The sequence below is a fragment of the Anthonomus grandis genome, chromosome 3 (assembly GCF_022605725.1).
Source record: "Anthonomus grandis grandis chromosome 3, icAntGran1.3, whole genome shotgun sequence".
NCBI lineage: Eukaryota > Metazoa > Arthropoda > Insecta > Coleoptera > Curculionidae > Anthonomus > Anthonomus grandis.
The window spans coordinates 37,278,922-37,306,514 of NC_065548.1; the positions used below are offsets into that span (position 1 = coordinate 37,278,922).

The window sequence follows — 27,593 nt, forward strand, 5'->3', positions numbered from 1 at the left end:
TTAATGCCAGAAAGTTTGTTTTACCGAATGACAACTCTCCTATTTTCGACATATAAGGACTAATAATTTTCTTGAAGCAATTCGCAAATTCATTACAACAAAACGCAAATTAATTACAATTTTTTTTATTAGATACCACCAAAGAAATTTCACGTATATGTCATTGGAAAACCCTTACTTTACAGGAGCTATTAGTCTTTTTGGGGGTTTTTCTGCATATGGGGAATGTAAAACTGAAACGTTTTCGAAAAAAAATCCTTTTTTTCTTACTGCAAAGTAATAGCAGATAATATGAGTCGCAATCGTTTTTTAGTTGTATTGCGTTCACTACATTTTTCTAGAAATCCGGCATCTGGAGAACCGACTTCAGAGGACAGGTTGTATAAAATCAGACTTGTCATTACATTTTTTAATCAAAAAATGGCTGAAATAAATTATCCTTGCAAACAACTTTCTTTGGATGAATCGATGGTTCTGTGGAGAGGACGATTGTCATTTCGTCAATACGTAAAAATAAAAAGCACAAGTATGGAATCAAACTTTATGTGCTGACGACTCCAACAGTTCTTATACAAAAGGTTGCACTTATACTGGCTTGCTTGATAAAATAATAATAATAATAATAATAATAATAATAATAATAATAATAATAATAATACTAATAATAATCATAATAATAATAATAATAATAATCATAATAATAATATCTTTATTTCAAACCACATAACAATTACAAACACTGTACATGAAATGAAATAATGTCAACAAAAACATGCATTAGGATTAGGTACAATAGTCTCTTAAAGAATAGGGTTCCAGCTTTACTAACAAATCCTTAATTGTAGCCTTAAATTTTCCAACTGATACAATTCTTTTTATGTGTTCTGGTAGGGAGTTAAATAGTTTTATACATGCATAATGTGGAGATTTTTCTGTTAGTGAAAGTTTATGAACTGGATACCTAAAGTTTAATGTCCTAGTGTTATATTTATGCTCCGCTTTTAATTGGAAAAGATGTTTGTTTTTGAAAAGAAACATTCAAATATATATAAGGCGTATATGGTCATAATACCCAAATCTCTAAAGACTGACCTACAACTTTGAAGAAAATCCATTTTTTTTATAATTCTTATCAACCTTTTTTGAACAATAAAAACATTTTATAACACGCTATCTTTTCCCCAAAAAATTATACTATATTTAACAATAGATTCAAAGTTAGCGAAGTACAAAAGTCTTAAGGATTTTTCATTCATGTATTTTTCAACTATTCTAATACCATAACAAATAGAATTTAACTCTTTTATTAGATGGTTTATATGGTATGACCAGTTAAGGAATTCATTGATGTATTCATCATCTTGGCATGTTCACTTAGATTTAACTCATTATTGCCAAATTCCATTTGCAAAGGCTTTTGTATGTTACATTATTTCGTTCGAAACATAATAATATTTCTTTTTTCTTTGTTTAAAATTAACCTATTTGTATTAAACCAGTATGTGATCATGTCAAAGAATTCTTCTGTTTTATTTAATAAATCTTTTAATGATTTACCAGTAATAATAATGTTAGTTTCATCAGCATATTTAACAATCTTCTGGCTAGGTGAATTTATTAGGAGATCAAGATCATTAATAAATATTATGAATAATATAGGACCAAGTATGCTGCCTTATGCAATTCCTATATCATTAAATACACATTTAGAATAACCTGTTTTCCCATCCTTTGATATTTTTACTATTTGTTTTCTGTTATTAATGTAGGACCTAAACCACTCTATTACATTTCCCCATATGCCATATTTCGTTAATTTTTTAACAGGTCCCTATTTAAACAATCGTACGCTTTGGTTAGATCTAAAAGCATTCCAAGAGCAACTTCACCGTTTTCCAAATGTTCTACAATGTTTTTAATGAATGCAAATATAGCAGTTTGTGATGATTTGCCTTTTAAGAAACCGTGTTGATTTTCACTAAACAGGTTATTGGAAGTAAAGAAATTAATCAATCTTGTGCTCATAGCTGCTTCGAAAATTTTTGAAAACCCCGGTAATAGGCTTATGGGCCTATAATTATTAAAATTATCAGAATCCCCTTTTTTAAAGCATGGGTTTATTTGGGCAATTTTTAAATTTTCCGGAAATATTCCATATTTAAAAGAGTTGTTAATGACATAGCACAGGAATTATTGATTTCAGGAGTTGCTATTTTAAAACGTTGACTGCCGCAATGCTGAAAAAAAATCAGTTCCTCCAGCCAACTTTTTTTTTCTTTTAAAAGTTAACTGTGGTGCTCTAGAACACTCATGAATATTTTGTTTTACAAAAAAAAATTAATTAGAAACTTTTTGGTAATTTTTTTATGAGACTTTTCGTATGATCACGCGGCCTCAACACATAAAACTTAAATCAATGGCCGTTTGCAACAAATGTTGCGTCTTACTTGCCTGAGCCTGTCATTTGAGGCAGAGTCATATTATGTAGCATCCGTATTAGGCATCCTTTTTCCTCCGAATGCACAAGTTCGGAATAAGACTTTATAAGCTGTGCATTGAAAAGGGATAAACTTACAGTATGTTGATTTATTGTGGGCAAGATCAGGTAGAGAGGCCAATCTTCAACACAAAAAGTAGTATTCACCCTTGCAAATAACTTACTTGTCAAAGGACGTATTATTTTTACAGATAATTATTCTACAAGTGTGGTTTTGGCACATGCTCTACTTGCCAGGAACACTCACTTAGTTGGCACTCTTCAATCAAATCAAAAAATGAATCCTAAGCAAATTGTTAACAAAAAGCTCAGGAAAGGAGAAACCGAGTCAGCTGAAAGCACCTCAGGTCTAATTGTGCAAAAGTGAAAGAACAAAAGAGATGTGTTTACCTCATCCACAAAACACACTGATGAGTTAGTAACCATGATAAAAAATTTCGAAAACCTGCTGCCATTGTTGACTACAACAAACATAAAGCCTACATGGATCTTTCGGATCAAATGAAGTCTTACACCACTTCATTACGCAGAGGGGTGAAGTGGTACCGTAGGCTTGCTTTTAAGTTTCTTATTGGCAGTTCTTTGGTAAATACACATATTTTGCACGTTAAGAAGCAGTTAATGAAAAACTGTCCATCACAAAGTTCAAGCAGGAGATCGTAAACAGTCTCTTAGGCCTTGATATTGAGCAACACAGGCAAAATGTTGCTTTGGAAGAGCGTCAACCTTAGAACATTGAAATCCTTTCAATTTTCTAAGGCGTCAACTTTCCTTGGAATATGTTCGTAACAGACGCCGATGCGTTATTTGTTATCAAAAGCTTCAAAGAGAATCTGGACGTTTTTTTTCAGGTACATAACTGTACCAAATAATGTTTGAATTTGGATGTATTCCGTTTATTTTTTAGCTTTATTGCTTTTATGCTGTATTTTAATCAATAAAAATGTTTATTTTCTATACATTTTGATTTTATGAATGACTAATTTTTGAAACCATGAAGATCCACTTTCGAGTCTCAAATTCAAAAACCAAAACTAGTTACAGCGGCGCTCTTTCAGTTCCATATAACTTATATAGGACTGAGACGCCGATCAAAGCTCACACGGCTATAGTACACCATTACCTCTGAGACACCACAGATATGTCACGCGGCTATTATTGAAAGTAACATGAGACACCACGTTTGTCTCACGGCAGTTAACGTGTTAATAATACTTGTAGGGATTTCATCTATTTCACTGCTATTTTTATTTTTTAACCTATGGGCTATGTCACTAATTTCCTCTGGTGTAACGGGACTTAAAAACATTGACCTAGAATTTTCTTCAATTAAATGGACTTAATAGATCTGGAATAGTAGAAATTAAAAATGTATTATACATATTTGCAATTTCTTCTAGTTCACCCTCTAATTTAACAATATTGTCTCCCATACTGTTATTTATTTCCTTGCAAATAGACCACATACATTTTGATTTGTTGTCCGAGTTCTTAATTCGGGTTTCATATTGCTTGGAACGTGTGTTAACTAATAAGCTCAGTCATATTTAAGTTTTTCGACTCTATACGCTTGTTTAAAAGTATCATTCTGGTTTTTTAACACTAATAAAATATCTAGTTTACGCTTACATTCTAGTATATCTACATCTTTATATATCTCTTTTTTCTTTCGACCACCTAGTTGCCTAAGAGTAAAACTTTGGTTAAAGAGGCTCTTAAAATTATTCATAAATGTGTTCCATTGAATATTTACATCTTGCATATTACAACAGTATACCTGTGCCCAATCCTGCTCCTTTAAACTACTCAGAAAATCAGCCTTGTTTTCTTGTGAAAAAATACGTTTATATTGTAAAGGGTTTTTATTTAAACAATCTATTTCAAAGCTTATTTTCTGAGCTGTATGATCCGACACAAAATTTCCAAATACCAATGTTTCAATATATTCTGCATTGGTGAAAATATTGTCTATATAACTTGCACATGTTTTTGTTGTTCTGGTATTTTTGTATACGGTTTGAACTAAATTCAATGACTTTAACAATGACAATAAATTCCTTCCATTTTCGTTATCAATTAATAATTCAATGTTAAAATCTCCTAGAAAATAAATTTGTTTATTTTCATTAAATATTTTCACCAGCAGACTTTCAAGTTGTAGCATAAATACATTAAAATCGCCAGATGGTGGTCTATATATACAAATGATAATTAATTTATTTTTTTAAAAAACACATTCCACTGCAGCACATTCAAATGTTCCATTGATTGATAAATTGTTAATTTTAATTCTAGGCTTACACTTATTTTTTTTTTGCAAAATATTGCTGTTCCTCTATGTCTTCCCTCTTCCCTGCAAAACATAGACACTAAATGAAAATTATTTATCGCTATCCTTTTTATCCGGTTTTAAATAGGAGGCCGAGGACATGCTCAAAAAGTTGTTTTGCACTTGATGGAAAACAAATTAAACAGTGGTCATCACCTCTATATGGCCAACTATTATAATAGTCTTGACCTAGCAAAGACCCTCTTGAATCAAGAAACTCATTGTACAGGAATCCTAAGACTGGATAGAAAAAATGTACCTGTATCTTACTATTTAGCAGAAAGGCAAACAATTCGTTGGCCGAAGAAGCTATTTATATGTGTTATAGAAGCAATGCTGCTGAATGCGCATCAATTATTTAATAAATATTCTAGATCAAAAATGCTGTTATGTGAGTTCAGAATAAATGTAATAAAAAGTTTAATACCACGAATTACTAAAGATATTCCCGCCGCAGTCAATCAAATGCACAAACTAGTGGAACAAGATTTACCTGATGCTAAAAAACAGGTATCTGGAAAACGGTGTCAATCTTGTAGTAAGATGGGAAAGCGTACCAAAAGTAGCTTTTTTTGGCTAAAGGTTGCAACTTATTTTTTCTTTTTTGTAGTGAAATCCTATTTTGTTTTGTAAACTTGTTTTTTTGATAATATCTTAATAAATCTTTTACAATCGTGTTTTAATTTATTTATATTCCAAAAAATATCTTTAAAAATAAAAAACAATAAATTATAACTCGACTATTAGAAGAACCAGTCAGGAGTGTTTCAGTATTAGTGCCACCTGGCTCTTAAAAGTTACAAAAAAATTGTAAAAATTTAAATAAATTATAAAAAACAACAGGCATTTTCACGTCAAAGTAACAACACAATAAAAAAGTGACTTCGGATCTCGGTATATCTAGCAGAAAACATATTTGCGGAAACACGTTTATATAGCAAACTGTCAATGTTTTTCATGCAGAATATCCCCTTAAAGTTTGTCAAACTTATTTACTAACACCGTATACAGGGTGCCTCTGATTAAGTCGGCACTATTGGTATCTTTGTTAATGTTTAAGATACAGGGTCGGTTAAATTAGCAAACTAGTAGGATTTTTTCTGTTGATTAAAATGGTGAAAACAGAAAAAAAATTGAACATCGCGTTTTCGAGAAAATGTGAAAAATGTACTTTTGTTAAATGGAATCCCCTGTATGTTTTTACATAAATCAAAAGATAATAATTTTCTTAATAAAAAAGCTTATTTACACTAATAGCCTAAACCTAAAAATAACAAAGTTATAGCGATATTAATAATTTTGTCAAATTTAGGCAAGTTGGCCTTGAACTTTTTGAGAGCAAAACAAATAAATCATTTTTTGAATAATAAAATGACAGTAGCCGTAGAGATTTTATTAAATAAAGAAATACTGACAGTTACATGTTAGCAAAGTTTGTGATTTTTGTAAAATGTAAATTAGTAAAATGCCTTTTACGCATAATGAAAAATGTGATATGTTAGAATGTTACCTTGTATGTCAAAAAAAATAGTGACAGAGCGCTAGAAGAGTACCGCCAAAGATTCCAGACTCGTAACTTGCCAAACCGTAGATACTTTTTAATTCTCTACAGAAAATTTAGAAGTAACGAAAACGTGTTTAAAAGAACTAGAAGAAGGAACCAATTTATAGTAAGCGAGGATGTTGAAATTTCTATTATGGCATATTTTGAAGCTCATATGCAAAACTCAACTAGAAATTTAGCAAGAGCTTACGGTGTGAGCTTAGTAACAATTTGGCGGGTCTTAAAGAAACACAAATTTGTGCCATATAAGTATCGACCAGTACAAACATTGTTGCCTGGCGATAACGAAAGAAGACTTGCTTTTTGCAACTGGTTACGGAATGCATATGAAGCTAATGATAATATTTTAAACCGTATAATTTGGTGCGACGAAGCTAATTTTTCAAACAAAGGTATGTTTAACCGTAAAAATTTACACTATTGGTACCAAGAAAATCTTTTCCTTACTGATCCTAGAAATCCTCAAAATCAATTTAGTATAAACGTTTGGTGCGGCTTAATAGGAAGCCAAGTAAGAGGACCTGTGTTTTATGATGGCACTTTGACTGGAAGGAGATATGTTCAACTCATATTATTTGGAGCGCTGGAAGATTATTTGGATAATGTTAACTTGGAGGGACGGCAACAAATCTATTTTCAACAGGATGGAGCACCTCCCCATCAACTAAATGATGTAAGAATATTACTTAATAGACTGTTTGACGATAAATGGATTGCGACACGTGGCCCGATTCGTTGGCCACCTAGGTCACCAGACCTAACCCCTCTAGATTTTTATTTTTGGGGTTACATAAAAAATGTATAAAAAAATACAGAAACCGTTGATGAACTTCAAACACATATTAGGCAAATAATTGGATCAATAGATAGAAGATCAATCTTAAAAGCTACAAGACGTATGCTTAAGTGTGCTCAGAAATGTATTGAACAAGATAGCGATGTTTTTGCTCATTTATTGTAAATTAGTAGTTTTACTTGATGTTATTTATTTCAAAGCCAACTTGCCTAAATTTGACAAAATTATTAATATCGCTATAACTTTGTTATTTTTAGGTTAGGCTATTAGTGTAAATAAACTTTTTTATTAAGAAAATTATTATCTTTTGATTTATGTAAAAATATACAGGGGATTCCATTTAACAAAAGTACATTTTTCACATTTTCTCGAAAACGCGATGTTCATTTTTTTTTTCTGTTTTCACCATTTTAATCAACAGAAAAAATCCTACTAGTTTGCTAATTTAACCGACCCTGTATCTTAAATATTAACAAAGATACCAATAGTGCCGACTTAATCGGAGACACCCTGTATATTTAAGTCAATTTTCGATCTTAACTTGCATTAAGTATTCTTTGTTCATAAAAAAAATTCTATGCTTGAAAGAAACATACACATTGAATACATATTATAAAAGTAAGACTAATATTGATTGTTCGATACCACTTTTTTTCTGTGATCAGCTAAGAACAATGATTTACAGGCAATAAAAATAAATAGAATCGATTATCCCTACGTAACATGGTAAAATCAGAAATATGCATTTAATAACATATGGATGATTTTAAGTGTTTCTTGTAATTTTGTAAATTCTTAAAGTGTTTTGTAATTTTTCTATAATTTATTTCGTTTCACAATTATTCTCTATTAATTTTTTATTACAGGGCATTTTCAAAATATTCCAAGACGAATTTCTCCCAACGTTCGTTCCACACTTGCAAAAACTGGTGCAGGACAAAAATGAATCAAGCCAAAGATGTGCAGCCGAAATAATTGGCGGTATAATTCGTAGCTCAAAACATTGGCAATTTGAAAAAATCCAAAAACTGTGGCAAACTCTTATTCCTATTTTAAATACAGCCATCACCAACATTCTGAATGAAACATTAACCGATTGGGTTTTATGTTTTGATGTGGCACTTGAGTATCGTGATCCGAATATGTACCATTGGTTGTTGGAGTTTTTGATGGACGACCCGCTAAAGGATTCAACGTCTTTTGTGGCTTGTAGTCGCCTCCAAATACTAAACACTGCCATTAACCAGCAATCATGGCGGAACGTAGAAATTTTTAATCGTCTTTTAGAGTACTTCAAGCCCCATTTAACGCATCCATTTCAGAATATAAGGTAAGTTTGTTATCAGAGGTGCAACAAGTCAAATTTAAATAGACTTAAGTCTTAAGTTTTAAGTCACATCCAAAATCAAAATGATTTAAGTTTTAAGTCAAATCGAGTTCAACATTCAAATGATTTAAATCTTAAGTCTTGACTTAAATCGTTTTCTTTTAAGTCAAGTCGTTTTACTAAAGACTTAAGTCAAAATAGCATGATTTAAGTCAAATTTATGACTTAAGTCTTTAATTTTGATTTAAATCATTATGCGGTACGAGTTAAGTCATTGATATATAATGTCAAAAAAAGTTATGATATAAATCAAAATTCTCAAGCGAATATAACAAAAATTACATTCAAAAATTTATATTTCGTACATTTTAATATTATTTTATTACTGACTGGTACACTGGTACTTACTATGACTGGCTAATATGTGACAGAAATGCAACGAGAAGATCACTTTTATCTAATTTTATAAATCACAATGGGTGATCACAATTAAATTGGTCAACGTTATAGGATAGGTAGGGGCTGCACTGGTGAGTACTGTAGGCAAGTAACATTGACTTTTTTGACAAGTAACATATAAGTAAAATACACTTTTCAAGCTGGCTGAACCTGAAAGCAAGTTTTTTGTTTTACTGTTTCGTTACAATATTATTAAGTTATATTATAGATACCACCAGGCACCCTGAGGAAATAAAACCACTATATTAGAACTTTGAAAATGTTTATATTAAAGTTAAACACAGCTGAACCGAAGGAACATACATTCAAGTAGGAAAATAAAACAAGTACCTAAATTTACAGGGAACATTAAACCAACTTAAACAACTTTTTTTAAATATATACATAATACATACATTCTACTAAGCAATGTTTTTAATTAAGCTATCAAATGGATCATTCATGTCTAGTAAAAAGTGGCCCGTGCGTCTTCTTGACTTGGGAGCAGGGACCCTCCTGGGAAGAGAACCTAATCAGGGAAGAGAACCTACCCAAACCCAGAAAAACGAACCTCTCTCAAAAAGACTGTCTTTAGTGTCAAAAGGGACAGTTCTCCTGAACTATTAGCCATTTCGACCAATAGGATGTATTTATCTCTCCCGGGGACGCTCTCTGGCCCCAAATCAAAAATCGACCCCCTGTATCTCATGTCCGTCTAATGTAGTAGAAAGTAGAATGCGTTATATTTTATTGGCTTTCAATAATACTAGGTTTTCAAAATTTAAATCAGAGAGTGCATGCCGCCTAGGAGAATTGATGAATGTTGCAAACGAAAACAATCTTTCGACGGGTGCCGAAGATGGCAAAACAGCGTTGAATTTAATAAAAGCCCGCTTAATGCATGGATATTTAACATTTCAATGTTATTTTCAGAATCTTGCAAGTACTGCAATTCAAATTCATTTAAAGAATTGGCTGTGGCTAGATTTAATGAATCACTTGTGTCGCTAAACTCAAAAAAATCAATTTCGAACGTATTTTCGGAACATTTCACCGCATTTAGTTCTGATTTTTTCTCAATAGAATTAAGTTCAGAATCAGATACTGCCTGAATGACTATATTTTTCAGCTCAGTTGTACTTAGGGCCAATCCAGTATCTTTAAAAGCACTTAACCAACGCAACTTAAATTTCGGATGAGTAATAGTGGCAACTAAAGCAAACCGTGACAATTTTGTTAAAGAAAAATAGCTTGCAAACCGCACTGTTAAAGAGTTTAAACAGGTCTCTACTACTAAATTTAAGTATCTAAAACTTTGAGTCTTCATTCTATGAAATTTAACATACAGGCTTCCGATTGTTGGGAAAAGGCTACCAAAGTAGGTATTTTGATCGCCTTGCAATATGCCGATAGCATATGCTATAGGCTGAAGAATTTTAATGTACTCTTCAATATATTCCAGATCAGATTCTTTAAGAACCTGTGATTTTAAATCTAATTTTTCAAACAAAACATTAAGTTTATCTTTTTCCTTTAAAATTTGGGCTAGTGCATCATAATAGGAATTCCATCTAGTGACCCCTGGATAGCTAAGGTAATGACCCAATGTTTCTTTAACAATCTCTTATTCCATAATAAGGAACACTTATTCATTATGATTCGTGTGCTTACTACGTAGAGAATGACTTTTGTTTATTGTTTTAATTATATCTGTTGTAGTTATTAAATTTATCGTATGGGTCACACAACGGAAATGATTGGGTAAAATGAAATGGCTGTTACTTTGATCATCATATTCAGAGGTAATTGATGTTGGCAATATCAATTCGTCTTCATCTTCATCGTTTAACTCTGAAGCCTGTGATATCGTTTCTTCGTCATCGTCATACTCTTGCTCTTCGTTTTGGACTGTTTGCAAGATAATATCCCCGTGAAGATTTATTCCGAACTCCTTGAAAGCTTTAAAGAAGTTGGAACCATTATCAGTTACCGTTCCTATAATTTTTGTTTCAGACAAGCCAAAAAAATTGTTAATATCTCTAACACCTCTGCAATTTTGTCAAATCAGTGTGTTCCACTAAAGCGTCTGCATGCTAATGCCATTGATTTTCGTTGAAGTGTTTGGTTATCGATCCAATGACATGTCACTCCCAAAAAGCTTCTTTTCTTGGATGACCAGATATCAGCTGTGGTACATACAAATGGCACATCTTGTAGCAAAGATTTAACGTTATAGCGACGTTATTTTTTTTACAGCTGTTGTTCTGGACATAACTTTCAAATTAAATCCATCAAATATCTGAATAAAATTGGGATTGCTAAGGACTGAAACGGAGCTCATGGAATTAATAACAAATTTAAGAAGCCGCTGGTTGAATTGATCTTGCGTAATAGCACTTGCCTGAGCCACTATACTATATCTAATATCTAGCTGCTTGTTGCTCTTAAATGGCTTCTGAACCTGCTCAGACTCTGAGAGTTTATCATCCTTTTTATATTTTGATTTTAGACTTTATTTTTTAACTCTTTTGTATTTAGTATAGTCATTAAACGCTGTGGCGTGCTTAACCTTTAAATGCCTTATAAAATTTGTTGTTAGTGTTGTTTTTCCTTTAATGGATTTCGTGCCTTTACAAATTTGACATATTGCAGCAATATTAAAATTATTACTTCGGCTAACAATTTAAAAAAATTTGCCATCAAATAATGCTGATTCATTTGATGTTTCTTCATTATCTTCATCTTCTTGGGGACAGCATGAACTAGAAGTTGATATGGAAGCTTCATCAATTTCCATTACAGATCTTGGGTCACTTGGGTCACTTGGTTTGATATAGTTTTTTATTTTATTTTGTGGCTTTACCAATGACTTTACGTTAAAATAATCCTCTATTTTGGTTTTAAAATTGTTCCTGGCCTCAGTAGCTGGGTCGTAGGATCTCTCTCATCTTCGCTTGGAGCGAAAGGATCTTCTAGAGTTTCTAGATCGTCACTCTCAGTGTCTAAGAGCATTTCGTCATCCAACTCTAAGTCTTCCTTGGACATTCTGTAAATAAACACGAAAATCAGTATAACCTATTCTATAGTGACAGTGACCCTTCTATGCTATTTTTATTGAATCAATTTTATTATAACGTATTTACTTAGTTTATTACTAAGTTTTTTCTTCTTCTTCTTCTTATTTATTAACCGACTAAAAAAATGATTGTATCAAAATATTGGAAGTAGAAAGTGCATTTAAAAAGTATTTGTTCCCGATACCGTTCTATTTAATAAAATTGAGTTATTGTTAAACTTAAAAATACAGATTTCGAAATTTTAAACAGGCGTGTGCCGTGTAAAACATTTAGGAAATTAAATACGATTAAAACTATTTTTCGGTGATTACTTGATTTACCCATGTCATGTGTTCATTGGCCCCCAACCCAACTATCAGATATTAGGTAGGTATTATCAGAAATAGGTAGATATTATCAGAAAACTTACAAAAACTTACGGTTTCTGATAATATCTACCTTCACAGTAATGGAATTTATAGGAGTTTTTAACCAAGTTTTTACTTCATTATTATAAAATAAAACTACCCTTTCATAGTTAAATAAGTTTAGAACCATCTAATCTTTAATAATTATGCCAAATAATACAAAAATACTGTAAATTGTGTGGGTTCATAATACTTACCCTAACCTATTGTCTATTGAGTATCCCTCCCTCAAATTATAAAAAACAAACGGAAATATTATAATTATATTATTCCTTACCTGTTTGGATTAATAAACAAATACAATCCAAAAAGTTCACTTCACAAATCACAAAAAGTGTTTTTTTGCCCAGGGACTCGTCTAATATATTACTAATCTGCCAGAAAACAGTAGAACAACACAATACTGTCTGTCTGTCACGATACAATACGAGGTCTGTGATTCCCCCAACAAAAATGTAGTACGCACACGCAGATTATATGTTTGCAAACAAAATTGGAGTCGACTAGTCGACTAGTCGGAAGTCGATTTTCGACTTCAGTTGACGGGCATGAGAGCGTCGGTCGTCGGCACACTCGGCACTGAAGTATGATTGATCTTCCGCTACGCGATGAATACTACTACTGACTTAAATATTTTCTTTAAAAACTTAAATCTTTTCCAAATAAATTAAATGGTTTACCTTGTTAAGTCTTTTATAAAAACTTAAATCTTTTTTTTTTTGACTTAAATCATTTTTATATGACTTAAATCGTTTCTCGGTGACTTAAATCATAACTTCTGATTTAAGTCTTTTATTACTGACTTAAGTTTTTTCTATTTTAGACAAAAGTATTTAAGTCACAAATAATTTAAGTCTTAAGTCAGCATTTTTGAAATTAATTAAAATAAAATGACTTAAGTCATTAAAATGATTTAAATCGAAAAAACGATTTAAGTTTTCTAGACCCTTGCAACTCTGTTTGTTATAATCTTGTTTTAGAATGTGGATTTATTGCTGATAGTTATGGCATTTGTTTTTAGAACAAATATTAATTTTAAGGCCATTTCGAACATTTTAAGCCAAACATGTACAGGGTGTCCCAAAAGTAGATGTCCCAACGAAAAGAGGCGATACCGGAAGCCATCCGTCAGGGGGTCAATTATTGGCTTCCTTGTACATTTTACAGAAAAAATGTAAGATAACTTTTTGAAGAGACCAATCTGACAAACCCTCGTGCAAAGTTTCAAAAAATTTTAATAAGCGAATCTTGAATTATTCAATTAAATGTAATTGCAAAATTACCAAAATTTCGGTTCAGATAAAACCAGACACCAGCCACCAGCAAACAATTTGTTATAAGGCTTTGTCAAATCTGACGTACAGCCGAATACAAGAAATGTTTTTTTTCGTTTTATCAATCTCACAATCATACATTCAAAGTAAGACACGTTAACATTACTTTTTTATCTAAACTTTTATTGTGGTTAATTATTTAATTAATTATGGCTATTTTTTCGTCGATTGAATAATTCATACTTGTTTTCAAATATCGGCTGTCACTGATTTATTGACACTTTTCCTCACGTCAGTGACAATATTCATTTTACTGGTGCCCGTTTGGTTCTACCTGAACCGAAAATTTGCTAATTTTGCAATTACATTTAATTGAGTAATTCAAGATTCGCTTATTAAAATTTTTTGAAACTTTGCACGAGGGTTTGCCAGATTGGTCTCTTCAAAAAGTTATCTTACATTTTTTCTGTAAAATGTACAAGGACGCCAATAATTGACCCTTTGATACTCATTAGTATTAAATTGCCTTCATAATTGCTGCTGCCACTACTTAAAAATTGATAATTGTTCAATCTGTTTAAGTTTTACATATAAATTTTTGCGTTTGAATTGCTGCTTCTATAAAGCATATGTACGACCACAAATGAACAGCTGTCAAAAAAGTTACTTTATATAATGCATTCTCATACGGTTAAACATTTTATGCTAACAAAAGTAAACATGATTTTTCAAATAGTTTTTAAGGTCAACCGTTGCTTCGCCGCATGGGTAGTTAGCTGTTGATTCGTGTGTTGTCAACAAGTTAGCCTTGTTTATGTACCTTCTGTCAGATTTTTTACACTTAAAGTTTTTTTTTGAGTTTATGGGCTTTTCAGTTCTTTGTCTTATTACAAGTAAACTTTTACAAATGGCTTATAGTTTCCGTGAATTTGTAGAAATATACTAGGTTTATGGGTCTTTCAAATCCACAGTTTGAATTCCAAATCTACACATCGAATTTTACAAAGGAATCTGTTATTTCCTTATCATGTACAACGTGTTCAAGCACTTCTGGCCACTGACTATGGAAAAAGAATTCACTTTTGTCAGGAAATGCTGCATCATAATAGACAAGACCTTCAATTTAAAAAAAATATGTGGAGAGACGAAAGCGGTTTTAAAAGAACGGGGATATTTAATATATGAGAATAAGAGAAATTATCATTTTTAGTCAATCTATAGGGGCTAATTATTGAAGGCCAATTTAATTGGACCATTCAAGCTACTAGGAAGACAACGCGAGTATTATTTCCATTTCTTGCAATATAACTTGAACAATCTTTAAGACGTATCTCTAGCAACACGCCAAGACATGTGTCTGCAACATGATGGAGCTCCTCCTCACTGTGTCCGAATAGTAAGGCAACAACTCGATACTACTTTTAATAATCGATGGATTGGAAGGGAGCCGCCGCGGTCACCTGACCTGAACATATCCCATAGACTTTTTTCTATGGGGATATTTCAAAGAAAATGATTCTTCAATGAAAGCCAAACTGAAATAGAATTGCGAAGAAAAATAAGACAAGCGGCCAACGTTATTACCAGCCATGAAATAGTCTACCACCGCATCAAAAGTACTTTCATCCGCCGGTGTCGAATGTGTATTAGGGCAGGTGGTTCACATTTTAAATATTATGTTGATGTTTAGTAGCAATAAATACCCTTTCTTACATTATTCAGAATTAGTGATGAGGTAAGTGATTTTTGTCCAAAACGATTAACTTAATAAAAATGTCAATGAAAAAAACTTGTAACACTTTTCTGAAAGTATTTTACCATATGAGAATCTTCATTAAATAAGTAACTTTTCCTGATAATTGTTAACTGTTTCTGCCAGGTTCAAGTTTCTCCAGTTTATGTAAGCAATCAACAATCGGATAATAATATATACGGTTGTTTTAATTGCAAATGACCTCCTCTATCGCCTTATTGCGTTTAGACGTATACTTTTAGGACATCCTATACGGTCCAAATCCGTTTAATTTTTTTTTATTACGACTTGGCATTTTTTGCAATAAGTACCCAAATTTCTCACTTTACTAAAACATCACTAAAAACAACTATGGAAAAAACTTTAATAGTCCTTTTGAAGCATCAAATTTTTGTAATAGCTATTACATTAATCTTGAAGTAGAAATGGAAAAAAACAATTCCATCACCACAATTTGAACAAGAATTCGATTCCCCAATAACAAAATGGATTTATTTTAACCGCATAACAAAGAATGAACTAAAAAAGTGTATATCAACATTAAAAATCATAGCTCACCAGGTTATGGTGGTATTTAAGCTGATATCATTAAACGGAGACATTTAGAAATAATTAATCCAATATTACATATACTGGTTGGCATTACTGGGGGTGAGTGAAAGGGCAAGTCTTAAGTTCAATTCACAAATAAGCGAGCTAAATATCCTAAATAAAAATTTAATAGTAACGATAAAAACATTAGAAAATGAGTCTTCAACCTATAAGACTGAAATAAACTTGCTACAAAAAGACGTAAACGACTTAACTAATTTAAATAAGAAGATGTTAGACTCCGTAAAGGTGTTGGAGGTTGAAAAAGATACCTGTTGTTCCGACATTTGTGCATTGAAGGAACAGTTACAGATATCCAAATCTGTTGTTATTAATTCTCCAACACAGCTACCAACTAGGCCAAATACACCTGACGATAGTCGACCTCGGCTTCTCTTTGTTGGTGGAAATTGTAGCAGAGTGTTCCTAAAACATTTACGTTTAAAGTTTGAAGCTTACTACAAGGTCCAGTGTTTCCTGAAGCCGGGCAGTTCAAGCAGTGAGGTGATTAGGACAGCATCAAATTTAGTTAAGGACTTTACGAAAGAAGATTTTTTAATAGTAATGTTAAGTGGAATTTGCTCTTCATCTGATGTTTTAAAAAATTTAATTCAAAATCATGTTGATACAAACACTTTAGTGATGACAAGCCCTTATACTTATTTAAACCATAATGTTATCTATAATAGTAATAAGGCCCTTTATCGTGCTTTTCATGAGAATAATATTAATCTGTGTGGGATTTTGGAGTCTAATCACGCCAGTAACTTTGGTTCAGACTTGGCATCATTATTACATGCACATATTTTCAAATATTTTAAAATAAATATTTCATCGAATAAATTGTCTTTGAATCATCAAATTAATGAGTCTGAACTAGTTACTGATCGTAAATTGGATTCTTCTTTTTTATAGACGTGTCCACGAAAGTTGAATCTCATTCATGTTCATATTCTACTAGTAAAATTGAAATTAGCTCTTCGAAAAACTTAAGTATCTTTATTCTTAATATACAATCCCTAAGAAACAAGATGGATGAGCTTCATCTTTTGCTGGACACATGTAATTTTCCTGATATTGTACTTCTGACTGAGCACTGGTTGAGGCCTAGTGAATGTTTTTTAATATCTGATTATCTTCCTATATCAAATTTTTGTCGTCAACAATCTATACATGGAGGAACCATGATCTTGGCTAGGCAAACAATTGAAACGATTTTTTGTAATATTGCTAAGTATGATAATCTTCTGTTAGAGAATGTTTTTGAATTCTCTCTTTCTTTTTGTAAGCGTTTTAATTTATATATTCTTTGTGTTTATAGGCCACCTACAGGAGATATTGCTATGTTTCTGGACAAACTTGATTCTATTTTATCCCAGTTGTCCCTACACTCTAAGGTTATATTGGCTGGTGACTTTAATATCAACTACACTGATGAAACCTTGCCACGTACTTCTCTTTTAAGTATTTTAAATTCTTACGACTTGAAAATGCACGTTCTTTCTCCCACACGAATAACTTCTTCATCTGCAACTACAATTGACTATTTCTGTACAAATTTTGTTGACGTTTTATGCACAGTACTCCCATCTGGTATTTCCGACCATGAAGCTATTCTTGCTAAAATGCCATATAATACTGTATCATCTTCATCTCATTATATGGGAAGAATTTTCAGCAGGAGAAATTTCAATGCTTTTTCTGCTGCTACAGCTTCGGTAAATTGGAATGCACTTGAAACGGCTTCTGACCCACTTACTTTATTTTTTCAAGTTCTGTGTGATAAGATCAATCAGTGCTTTCCTAAAATGAGGCTTAAAACTAAGAAACGAAAACCATGGGTTACAAGAGGCCTTAGAATTTCTGCTAAAAACCTCCGTTTTTTAACTAAATTGTGCAAATATACCACAAATGAAAATATCCTTGTATATCATCAGAAATACCGTAGTCTGTACAGAAAGACAATTAAAGCAGCAAAATCTAATTATTATAGGGATCGCTTAAATATGTCATCAAATAGGCAAAGAGAGTGTTGGTCGATTATTAATGATTTTAGACATTGCCATAGAAAAGTATCGGAACCGGAGTTAAGACCTGACATTTTAAACGACTATTATTGTGATATACCTAATATCTTGCTCAAGGGCATTCGTAGTAACATTGATCCCTTACACTATCTTCAACAAGTGTCGGTTGAGCATTCATTTTTCTTTCATCCTGAAGGTTTCAGTGTCTGGGCGTTTGTCTGCTTCTAGATCCCTAAAATGCGGCGTTCCCCAGGGTTCAGTGTTGGGACCACTGTTATTTTTACTGTATGTGGATGACTTGAGTTCATTGAAACTGCAGGGCAAGGTGGTTCAGTTTGCTGATGATACCACCATACTATGGAGCCATAAAAATTCTGACTATATTAAGACTTGTATCCTTGAAGACCTTCAGATTTTATCAGGGTGGTGTGCTTCCAACAGGCTCGTGTTTAATGTAAGAAAGACGTCTATTATGGGGTTTAAGTGCGATGTTCAGGGTCTGATGTTTGACGAAAATTCCCTCTTGCAGAATAAAGAGTGCTGCAAGTTCCTAGGAATTACCATTGATGGTCGCCTTCGGTTTGAAGATCATATTTTACATTTAGCTGGGAAATTATCTTCTGGATGTTTCGCAGTAAGAATGGCAAAACAAGAGCTGGGAGGGGTGGTTGCACGTTCAGTGTACTTTTCACTTATTGAATCTCATATTCGGTATGGCTTGCCTTTTTGGGGTTTAACCAATAAGGGGCTACTTAACATTATCTTTGTTATTCAAAAAAAAGCAGTTAGATACCTGTGTTCTGCTAAGTTAAGAGATTCTTGCAAACCCCTCTTCATTTCTGAAAAAATCCTAACTCTTTTTTCACTCTTTATCTTAGAAACAGCTGCTCTTATTCACAAAATTCCCAAACTACCCTCTGACACTGGCCATTTGACTCGTCGTGTAAATGATGTTCCCCTACCTATTCCTACGTCTTCCCTTACCAAAAACTCATTAATTTACATAAGTAAAAAAATTTACAATCATGTTCCTCTGTGTGTTAGACATATATCGGATATTAAGAAATTTAAAAGAGAATTAAAGTCGCTTTTATTGTCTAAGGCATATTATAACCTGGATGACTTTTTTAATGATAGGTTTTAACCTTGGACATGTTGGAAAGTTTTCTTTTTTTCCTTTTTTCTTCTCTAGTTTTGTCAACAAGTTTACCTTTATTTAGTAATTGATTGTTTTATTTAGTTATCTTTAATTTAAGTATGTTCAAAAAGTTTTGTCTTTTTGTGTTTAATTTTGTTCATTTTTTTGTCAATTTTTGAAATTGTATTTGTGTTTTGTTTTTTTAGCTTGTAGGATGCTTGTACACAAGATTATTCTTACGTAATATAGCACATTTTCTTTCTTTCTTTCTTTCTTTCTAAACCTTATATAGTGAGGACGCGCAAGTTGAAACAAATTCATTTAAAATTCAGGGGTGTGTTCGAAAAAAAAACGCTCGGATACGTTAATTTTTATTTTTTGTCGCGATTTTTTTTATGATGAATTCGTGTATACAGGGTGGACCAAAAATGAGCTACGACAATGATCAACTTAATTTTTTTAAATAGAAACAACCATTTTTTATTTTAATTTTAAATTCTGTATAAAATTTTAAATATATTTTGTATACCATGTCCTATACCTAACCTCAATATTTATTAAAAAATTTGCGATTAAATTGTTTATAAATAACCATGAACTTTTGGAACAGTTTATAAAAAAAAACCAAAACAAAAAATTAAAATAAATGTTCAAATTGTTGACCATTAACTTCCTGACAGTAACCAAGTCGATATTCAAATTCTTGTAATACTTTACTAGTCTATTAATTTCTTATGCAGATGATACGGCCATTATAGCTTCAGGAGAGTCTTAGGAGATTGTAATAAATAAATCTATAAACAATCCAACTATAATAAAGAATTGGCTTTAAACATTTAAATTATCGTTAAACTTAGTTGAAACAATATAAAACAACTTTTTCACTTACTAATGCGAATAGATCACATTATATCAAAGAAAAGAAATTTTATCTATAAAATTCTTGTTGTTCAAGTTGTAATTGATAGGTTTGTGAAATGACAGCAACATATTGATTATGTTTCCAACAAAATTGGAAAAGTAATTCATAAATTTTACTTATTGAACTAATTTTTAAATAATTAAATGTATTACAAAAATATATTTTGAAGATTATTTAAAAAAAAAGATAGATTGTACCCCACTCATTTACTATTTAATAAGGGCATTTTTAGTAATTTGGGACTCTCACAATGTGTTCGTATATACATACTCGATCTTATCCAGAGTTTTTTGTTATTCATCAACTTCGTGTTGAGTGCATCTACCGTTCTTTAAATCCAGTTCTTTCACCTTTCATTGGACACTTAAAATGGCATTTACCAATGTAACCCAGTAGGCCGACATTGTCCTCATGTACGGACGAGCCGACAGTAATGGAGCTTTGGCGCGGTGATTTTACCTGGAGCGTTATCCAGATCGGCGATTACCACAATTCTGAGTGATTTAAACTGTAGAGATTGACATTCAAATAAATATTGGAAAATATTTTACTTACGGCAAGCGTCAGAAAAGTAGCTGCAGACTTTGGCCTTTCTTAATGGACACCGTCTATCGGACGATTATGTATAAAGATGGAAAGTATCCTTGCATGGTACGGATGTGCAGAGTTTACAAGAAGAAGACTCTTTAAGAAGAACCCAGCTTTGCTGCTATTTGATAAACATAGACACCGAAGACAGACGAGTCCAAATTTTCGAAAGCCAACCTTTACAACGCTAAGGACATAAATCCGCACTGGAAAAAATAAAATCTATTTTAAAGCAGTATTTTAAACGTGTGAGCTGGAGTAATAGACAGAACTCCTATTGGGCCACATTAGCTACCATTTAGATGAAGTTAGCTACTTACAGTTCCTGCAAAATGATCACCTATCATCTAGCGCCGACTCTTGGAACGAAGATGGTTATCCAGCGCATTGGACGTTGGCTGTCAGGAATTACTTGAGAGGCTGTTTTCGAGAGGGTTGGATCTGCAGAAGCAGAAACTTTCCTTGGCTCCCTCGATCGTCTGATTTAGTTCTCCTATATTTTATCGTCTGGGGCCGGGCAAAGGAGCTTGTATACACTAGAGAGATAAAAATGAGGAAAGGCTTAGTGGCAAAATCAATCAGACATTTGACAGCATGAAATGAGCACCATTACCGAAGTATTAAATAGGACCCTTGCCTGCATTAGAAATGGCGAATCACAATTTGAGCATAAAAGATAAATGGTTTAAACAACACTGTTTTTTATTAAACAATAAAACTTGAAATTACCCCAGAATAAAGGCTCTAATTCTGAGAATTGGCCTTACATCGGCAAATGAGTGATAACTTAAAATAAAAAGCAAGAACTAGCCGTATTTTTAAGGAGGTTTGAACGATGAAAGCAATTTTATTTAAGCATCAAACAATAGTTATTTATGTAATTATTTATGTAAGTGTGTAAAATGATCATTTTTTTATGAATTATATGGGAAGTATCGCTTCCCATAAATAAAAAAATGGGCTTTTACATATGTGTAAAACATACTTTTTGCTACTAGAAACTACCGAAGAAAACATTTAAAAAAATCAAAAACACTAAATTACTTTATGCACTAGTGCCTAAAAAAATTACTTTATGCACTTTCTCGTAAAAAAAACGTCAAATTACCTTTTACGTACTAGTACGTAAAAAGACTGTTTTAAGCACCAGTGCGTAAAAACTGAAAATTTATACATCCTGGAAGTGTATAAAGTGACTACTTTGCGCACGGTAGTAAAAAAAGTATTTTTTTTCAACTCTATAATTATTTTTCACGTTTCAATATCTCTCTACTTATTCTCTTAGTTATCACTGATACTTGGAATTCATGGTATTAGACAAAACAAAATAAACTTTCAAAGTTACATTTTAATTGTAACTTGCGCTGTACTACCGATTAAGTGTGAAATTTACGAATTAATTGGAAAAATTCAAAAGTCGCAATAAAGAATTTAAAGACGGATTTCGCCGAATGTTTGTTTGACTTAAAATATTCGAAATCAGGTTACCTATCATTCCCTTAAAGAATGATGCATTTAATGAACTTAATCTTGACTCCTTCGTAGATAAGTATTAATTCATTTAAATTCACACGATTATAACATGGCTGTGGGGGATACTCAATTAAAATACTTTGATAGTTTTGTTTTCTTTCCTATTATTCTTTTTAATTTCCTATTATAAAGTAGATGTAAACTTTAAATTAAATTCCTTATACTAAATATCTAACCTAGAATCTTTTTTTAATGTACCTACAATAATCTACATGAAAATGATGCTCGCACATAAAAACTTTACTTGTCTTTGAGAACTCTTGTTTAAAGACCTCTCCGGTTTTCACTAATAGACAAATTATTTTAAACCATCACTTTTTTGTAAGTTGAATAAAAGTTTTAGCTTACGTCCAATGAATAATTTTTTGATTGAATAATCATCTCAAAGTTTAAGCATCAAATGATTTAAATTTTTGTTTAGATAAAACAGGTGAATTGTCATGAAAACACTACGATTACCATAGAAAAAATATCACTTAAGCGCGAATTTAAACATTAACGCAATATACCTTATTTATTAAAAAAAAATATTGAAAAATACTTTTTGGTTTGGATTTTGTTATCCGGCTATTGAAAAAACGTCTTTTATTTTTTCTGTAAGAACCACTTTATGACTTGCACTTACCGGATAACCTATATAATAACTTTTTGTATTTCAGAGAAAAAATCAGCGCGTTTTTGGCAGTGACCTACAGCAAAGATGTGATTTTTCCCTTAGGTAACACCACTAGCGGTCCAAAAGTGGAAGACTTTTTTAAAGAAGTGACTCCTAAATTGGACCAATTGTATTTTCATTTAACGAAACAAACTTCTGACACTAGTGATATGGAGACCTGTGATAACTTAGGTTTAAGTAGTAATGTAACCGATAAAGAGAAGGAGGACCTGATGAGACTTTTTAAAATTGGTAAGAAGAATATTTTGTTTTAGTTCATGTCTTATACAATTTTATTTATTTCATTACAGTAGCAAAATTCGTCATGTTAACAGTAGTTGGCCGTAACTTTACCGCGAGGCCGGAATTCCATAAATTACTGCCCCTAGTTGCCGTTTTACAAAATTATGAAATTGACGAAGAGGTGGCCACTTTGGCCACCAATCTGATCGTAGTCTTAGGGCAAACAATGACTTGGAAAAAATATATTCCGGATTCGTTGGAGGCCATTAAAAAGGTAGTGCATTGTCCTTTATGGTCGGCCAGAGCTGTGCTAGCCGAATACCTTCCAGTCTTCTTATTTTATAATATGCCTACCATTCACAGTAATCAGGAGTGGGTGCAAAAGGTAAAAATTTAAGTTCATAGGATTTCGCTATGATTCGTCAAAAGAGTGTTTTATGATATTTTTTTTATTTGCCAGGTTCAGAATTTAGTTCTACAACTTTTGGAAGATCCTCAGCCTGAAGTACGTCTGGAAGCCGCAAAAGTGGTTTCCGGATTACTGCACTGCCACTTCGTGTCAGATCCGACTGACTTACTGGTAAATATTAAACACGACATGAAATACTTACGATAACCCTTTTTTCGAAAGATATGTGGATGGATACAAAAATATTAATCGACAACAATTATCCACTCTCACTGATTAGAAGAATACTTAGATAGTACTACTACTATTACTTTTGTAATAGTAGTAATTTAGTAACCTTCACCATAGTAAAACTATGGCGTCTACAAATTAAACTTATGTGTCTACAAAGAACAGACACGGATAATAACATTCGTACTGTCAGACATTTGAAGTTCTTTATTTTAATAAATCCAAAATTTCACAGTGTAAACAGTTCGTTACGGTTCGAAATTAATAAAACTACTTATTCACTATTTTTATTTAAGAAAGGTCTTTTTAGTAACGTCTTTCCGCCAATGAACTAAATATTAAATCGATAAGTACTTTTAGTTGTGCAGCCTCTGGTATTTTGACTGTTTTCTCACATTTATTTAATTTTTGGACTTCGAGTATGAGTTGTGTGGCTTAAATTCCATTGAAGAAATTTTCAATTTTATTTATATTCACTTTTTTTGGGTTTATCACAAAGGGTAATAAAATTGACCGTTGCATCTTTTTATTTTTAAAACTATATTTATATGAAGTTACAATCTAACCTATTCCATTCTAATCGAGCTATTTCTATTATGTACTAGGTTAGCATATATTAATTTATTTAGGTACAGGCCATTTTATCGCTAAAACATATTATAATTATTGGTTCGCTATTTATAATTATAATTATATGTTCTACCCATTATGATCATAATTCAGGAGACATGGTGTGACTCTGAATAAGGTTATGCAAAAAATAAACATCAGCCATCTCCCTCAATTCCTCAATGTTGACAGGCCCAAAATATCATCATATCAATAATCTTCCCTGATGTAGCGATAACCCTCAGAAATTTCCTCTATGCTCTCTTAATTCCTTCATTCTAAAAGCCATTTCATGGAAACCACACTACAGAGCAATATTCCAATATTGAACGAACAACACAGCTTGCATATTTAAAAAGACGTCCGCCGACAAACATTGAATAAATTCGGTTAATGTGTAATTAATACTAAGTAGCGCCTGCATCTTGTAAATTGCATTTTAAAGCATTCATCCCGTTCACATTGCACCAATGGTGAATCCTGTCATATATCGGAAAACTTTTGTCATCTGCAAAAATTAGGAACCTGCTATGGCTAATGCAGGGGACTAGTCCCAGTAAAAAGATTGAAAAGAGGATTGGTGCGCAATGAGAACCGTGAGGTATTCCGGAGGGAATCAATGGTTTCAGAAACTGTTCCATACTGTTTGAGCGACTGTACTTGGCATGCAATGGAGCCCATACAAAACTATACCTTCAACACCCAAGCCTTTATTGCATAGTTCATAGCCCTATCAAAGACCGTTGTCTTAACATAGAGAGTCAACCTATCTACTCCTATCGACCCTGTCGTAGTTAGTGTACCTTTCATGGAGAACAATATTTGTAGAAGTGGATCAGCCCCCCCCCCCCATGTTGTTCTTATTGACTGCACATTTAAAATACCAAGCTAACATTTTACTCACCATTGAGTCCAACATTTTTGAATATGTGCAGGCAGCTCTATAATTTGTCACACCATTCGAATTCGAAAATTGGCTTTAGAAAGTAACTTTTTAGACAGATGGAAATTCACCAGAATTGTGAATAACTTATTGAACAACCTATGTATATACTGGAACGTTTGAAGAACGGATATTGATATTTTCTAAGGAAAAAGACAGAAATGCAATCACAGGAGCAAATGCACCCACAATAAACACTTTAGATAGAGAAAAACTGTAGTTGGTTACATAAATATTTTTATTTGTAAGATCTGCATAAAAATGGCCTTGATATTATTTTGAAAGTAGACCGTGGTGAAAAAAGAACCAAACAGTTTACCATCTCATGACTGTTCTCATCATACCATTATAAATAACATACAAGGGAACGCTGTAGCTATTCTTTTGGTCCATTACAAATGCCCAAGATCTTCTAGGAGCAACCAAGTGATTTTACACCCTAAACTATCACTGTGAAGTTTTACCCTGTACTCTTTGATAGATACAATTATGTATATACAGGGGGAGTTTTTTAAAGTGTTACAATGCGATATGTCAAAAACGGCTGCAAATTTTTTTTTGACATTTTGGTGACATTTCAAGTATACCGGGGGGCACTTTTTGTGATATTTTTGACATTTGTCCCTTCACCCCCCTAAGAGGGGGGAGGGTCACTTCCTTATTTTAAATAGCGTGTTTTTTATTCTTAAATACGAATCTACATAAAATATGAAGTCTGTTTACAAAAAATTTTTTTTTAAAATTGCTCTGCTGGTTACGGAATTATGATCAAAAATGTTTTGATTAAATTTATATCGTTCACAAACACAAGGACAGGGCTCTTCTTAGCTTTAGTAGCTTTATTTCCATTTTTTCTAATAAGTCCAGTTTTTTGCCTTTTGAGCACTCATGCAAAACATCCGCTCCCTGAGTTAAAGAAAAACCATGTGAGGAGGCCAATAAAGCAAACGCCGATTTAGTTTCAATCATGTCAGTGTCCCTGTAGCTGTCCACCAAACTTGTATGTTCCTTTATTCTGGTGGAAATTTTTCTCCCCGATTGCCCTATGTAAATGGCATTACAGTCATTACCTCTTAATGAATATACCTTTGATTTTGAAAAGAAATCTGCCTTATCTTTTGTACTAACTAGCTGACTTTTTAAACTGTTTGTAGTTTTAAAAGATTGCAAGATTGTAAGATTTGTAGACTTGAAAAACAACGTAACAAAACAATTGTAAGATTTGTAGACTTGAAAAACTTTGCAAGCTGAAAAGAAATATTACCAAAAAATGACTGAAGAATTGATCTAAAAAGATGACTATTTTCATTATTAAGATGGATTAAGTTGTAAGTAAGTTTGTATTTATTATAGAATTTAGAATAAAGGCGATTAATTATATCAAGTGGAAAACCATTATTAAAAGTAATATGTTTAATTATATTTAGTTCATCAAGGAAAGCTTCTCTAGAAAGGGGGATGTTGAAAAGGCGATAGAAAAGGGAATTAAAAGAGGCAAATTTGTAGGAATAAGGGGAGTTTGAGGAGTATTGGATGACATTGTCCGTAGTGGTGGGTTTGCGGTAGATCTCAAATTCAAGTTTGTTGGTATTTTTTGAAATAAGAACATCAAGAAAAGGTAACTTTCCATCTCTTTCTTCTTCAATGGTAAACGAGATATTTGCGTGAAGAGAGTTTATAGAAATGAGGAAATCCGCCAATTCCAGATCATTTCCATTTTCCCGAAACATAAACTCAGACGTTCGGGAACCGGAGGTTCTGATACGTCTGAGTATCAAATTTTATTAAAAACAGTCGCACCATTACTCCAGAAGGCCAAATTTCGGAAGTCTAAAAGTTTGTGTATAGCCTTTGAATAGAAAAATCTCTACCTTGTTTTCATTGATTTCCAGACAAAATTTCTTTACATGTTTATAGATAAAATTACAAGAAAATTCCATTTCTTACAATAATCATTTTGTTTCTTATTTTTTTCCGGTCATAGTTGTTGCTTTTTTAATTTACAGTCGTGAAATCGGCACTCTTTTTCTTTTCCTCAGTCGTGGTAATTTCATGGCCTTAATCATTGACACTTGGCAAGTTTTCGGTCAGTTTCTACTTCGTCGCAGTCGACTTTCCTTATTCTTATCTGGAACAGATCGCCACGCGATAAGCCTTTCCCAGATTAGCCAACACATTCATAACCAGAACATATTATATCCAACGATTTTAATGTTCTTTATACTCCCAGCACATGCATCAT

The 27,593-nt window shown here is 32.4% G+C and overlaps 1 protein-coding gene across 1 annotated transcript in view; it reads left to right on the forward strand.

The window, feature by feature from the left end:
• LOC126734522 (proteasome activator complex subunit 4B-like) overlaps nucleotides 1-27,593 on the forward strand; it is a 118,874-nt gene that overhangs the window by 77,931 nt on the left and 13,350 nt on the right. The window contains exons 15-18 of the mRNA XM_050438192.1: nucleotides 8,053-8,516; nucleotides 22,921-23,168; nucleotides 23,228-23,544; nucleotides 23,620-23,739. Coding sequence (XP_050294149.1) covers nucleotides 8,053-8,516; nucleotides 22,921-23,168; nucleotides 23,228-23,544; nucleotides 23,620-23,739 — 1,149 coding nt within the window. The remainder of the gene's footprint in view (nucleotides 1-8,052; nucleotides 8,517-22,920; nucleotides 23,169-23,227; nucleotides 23,545-23,619; nucleotides 23,740-27,593) is intronic.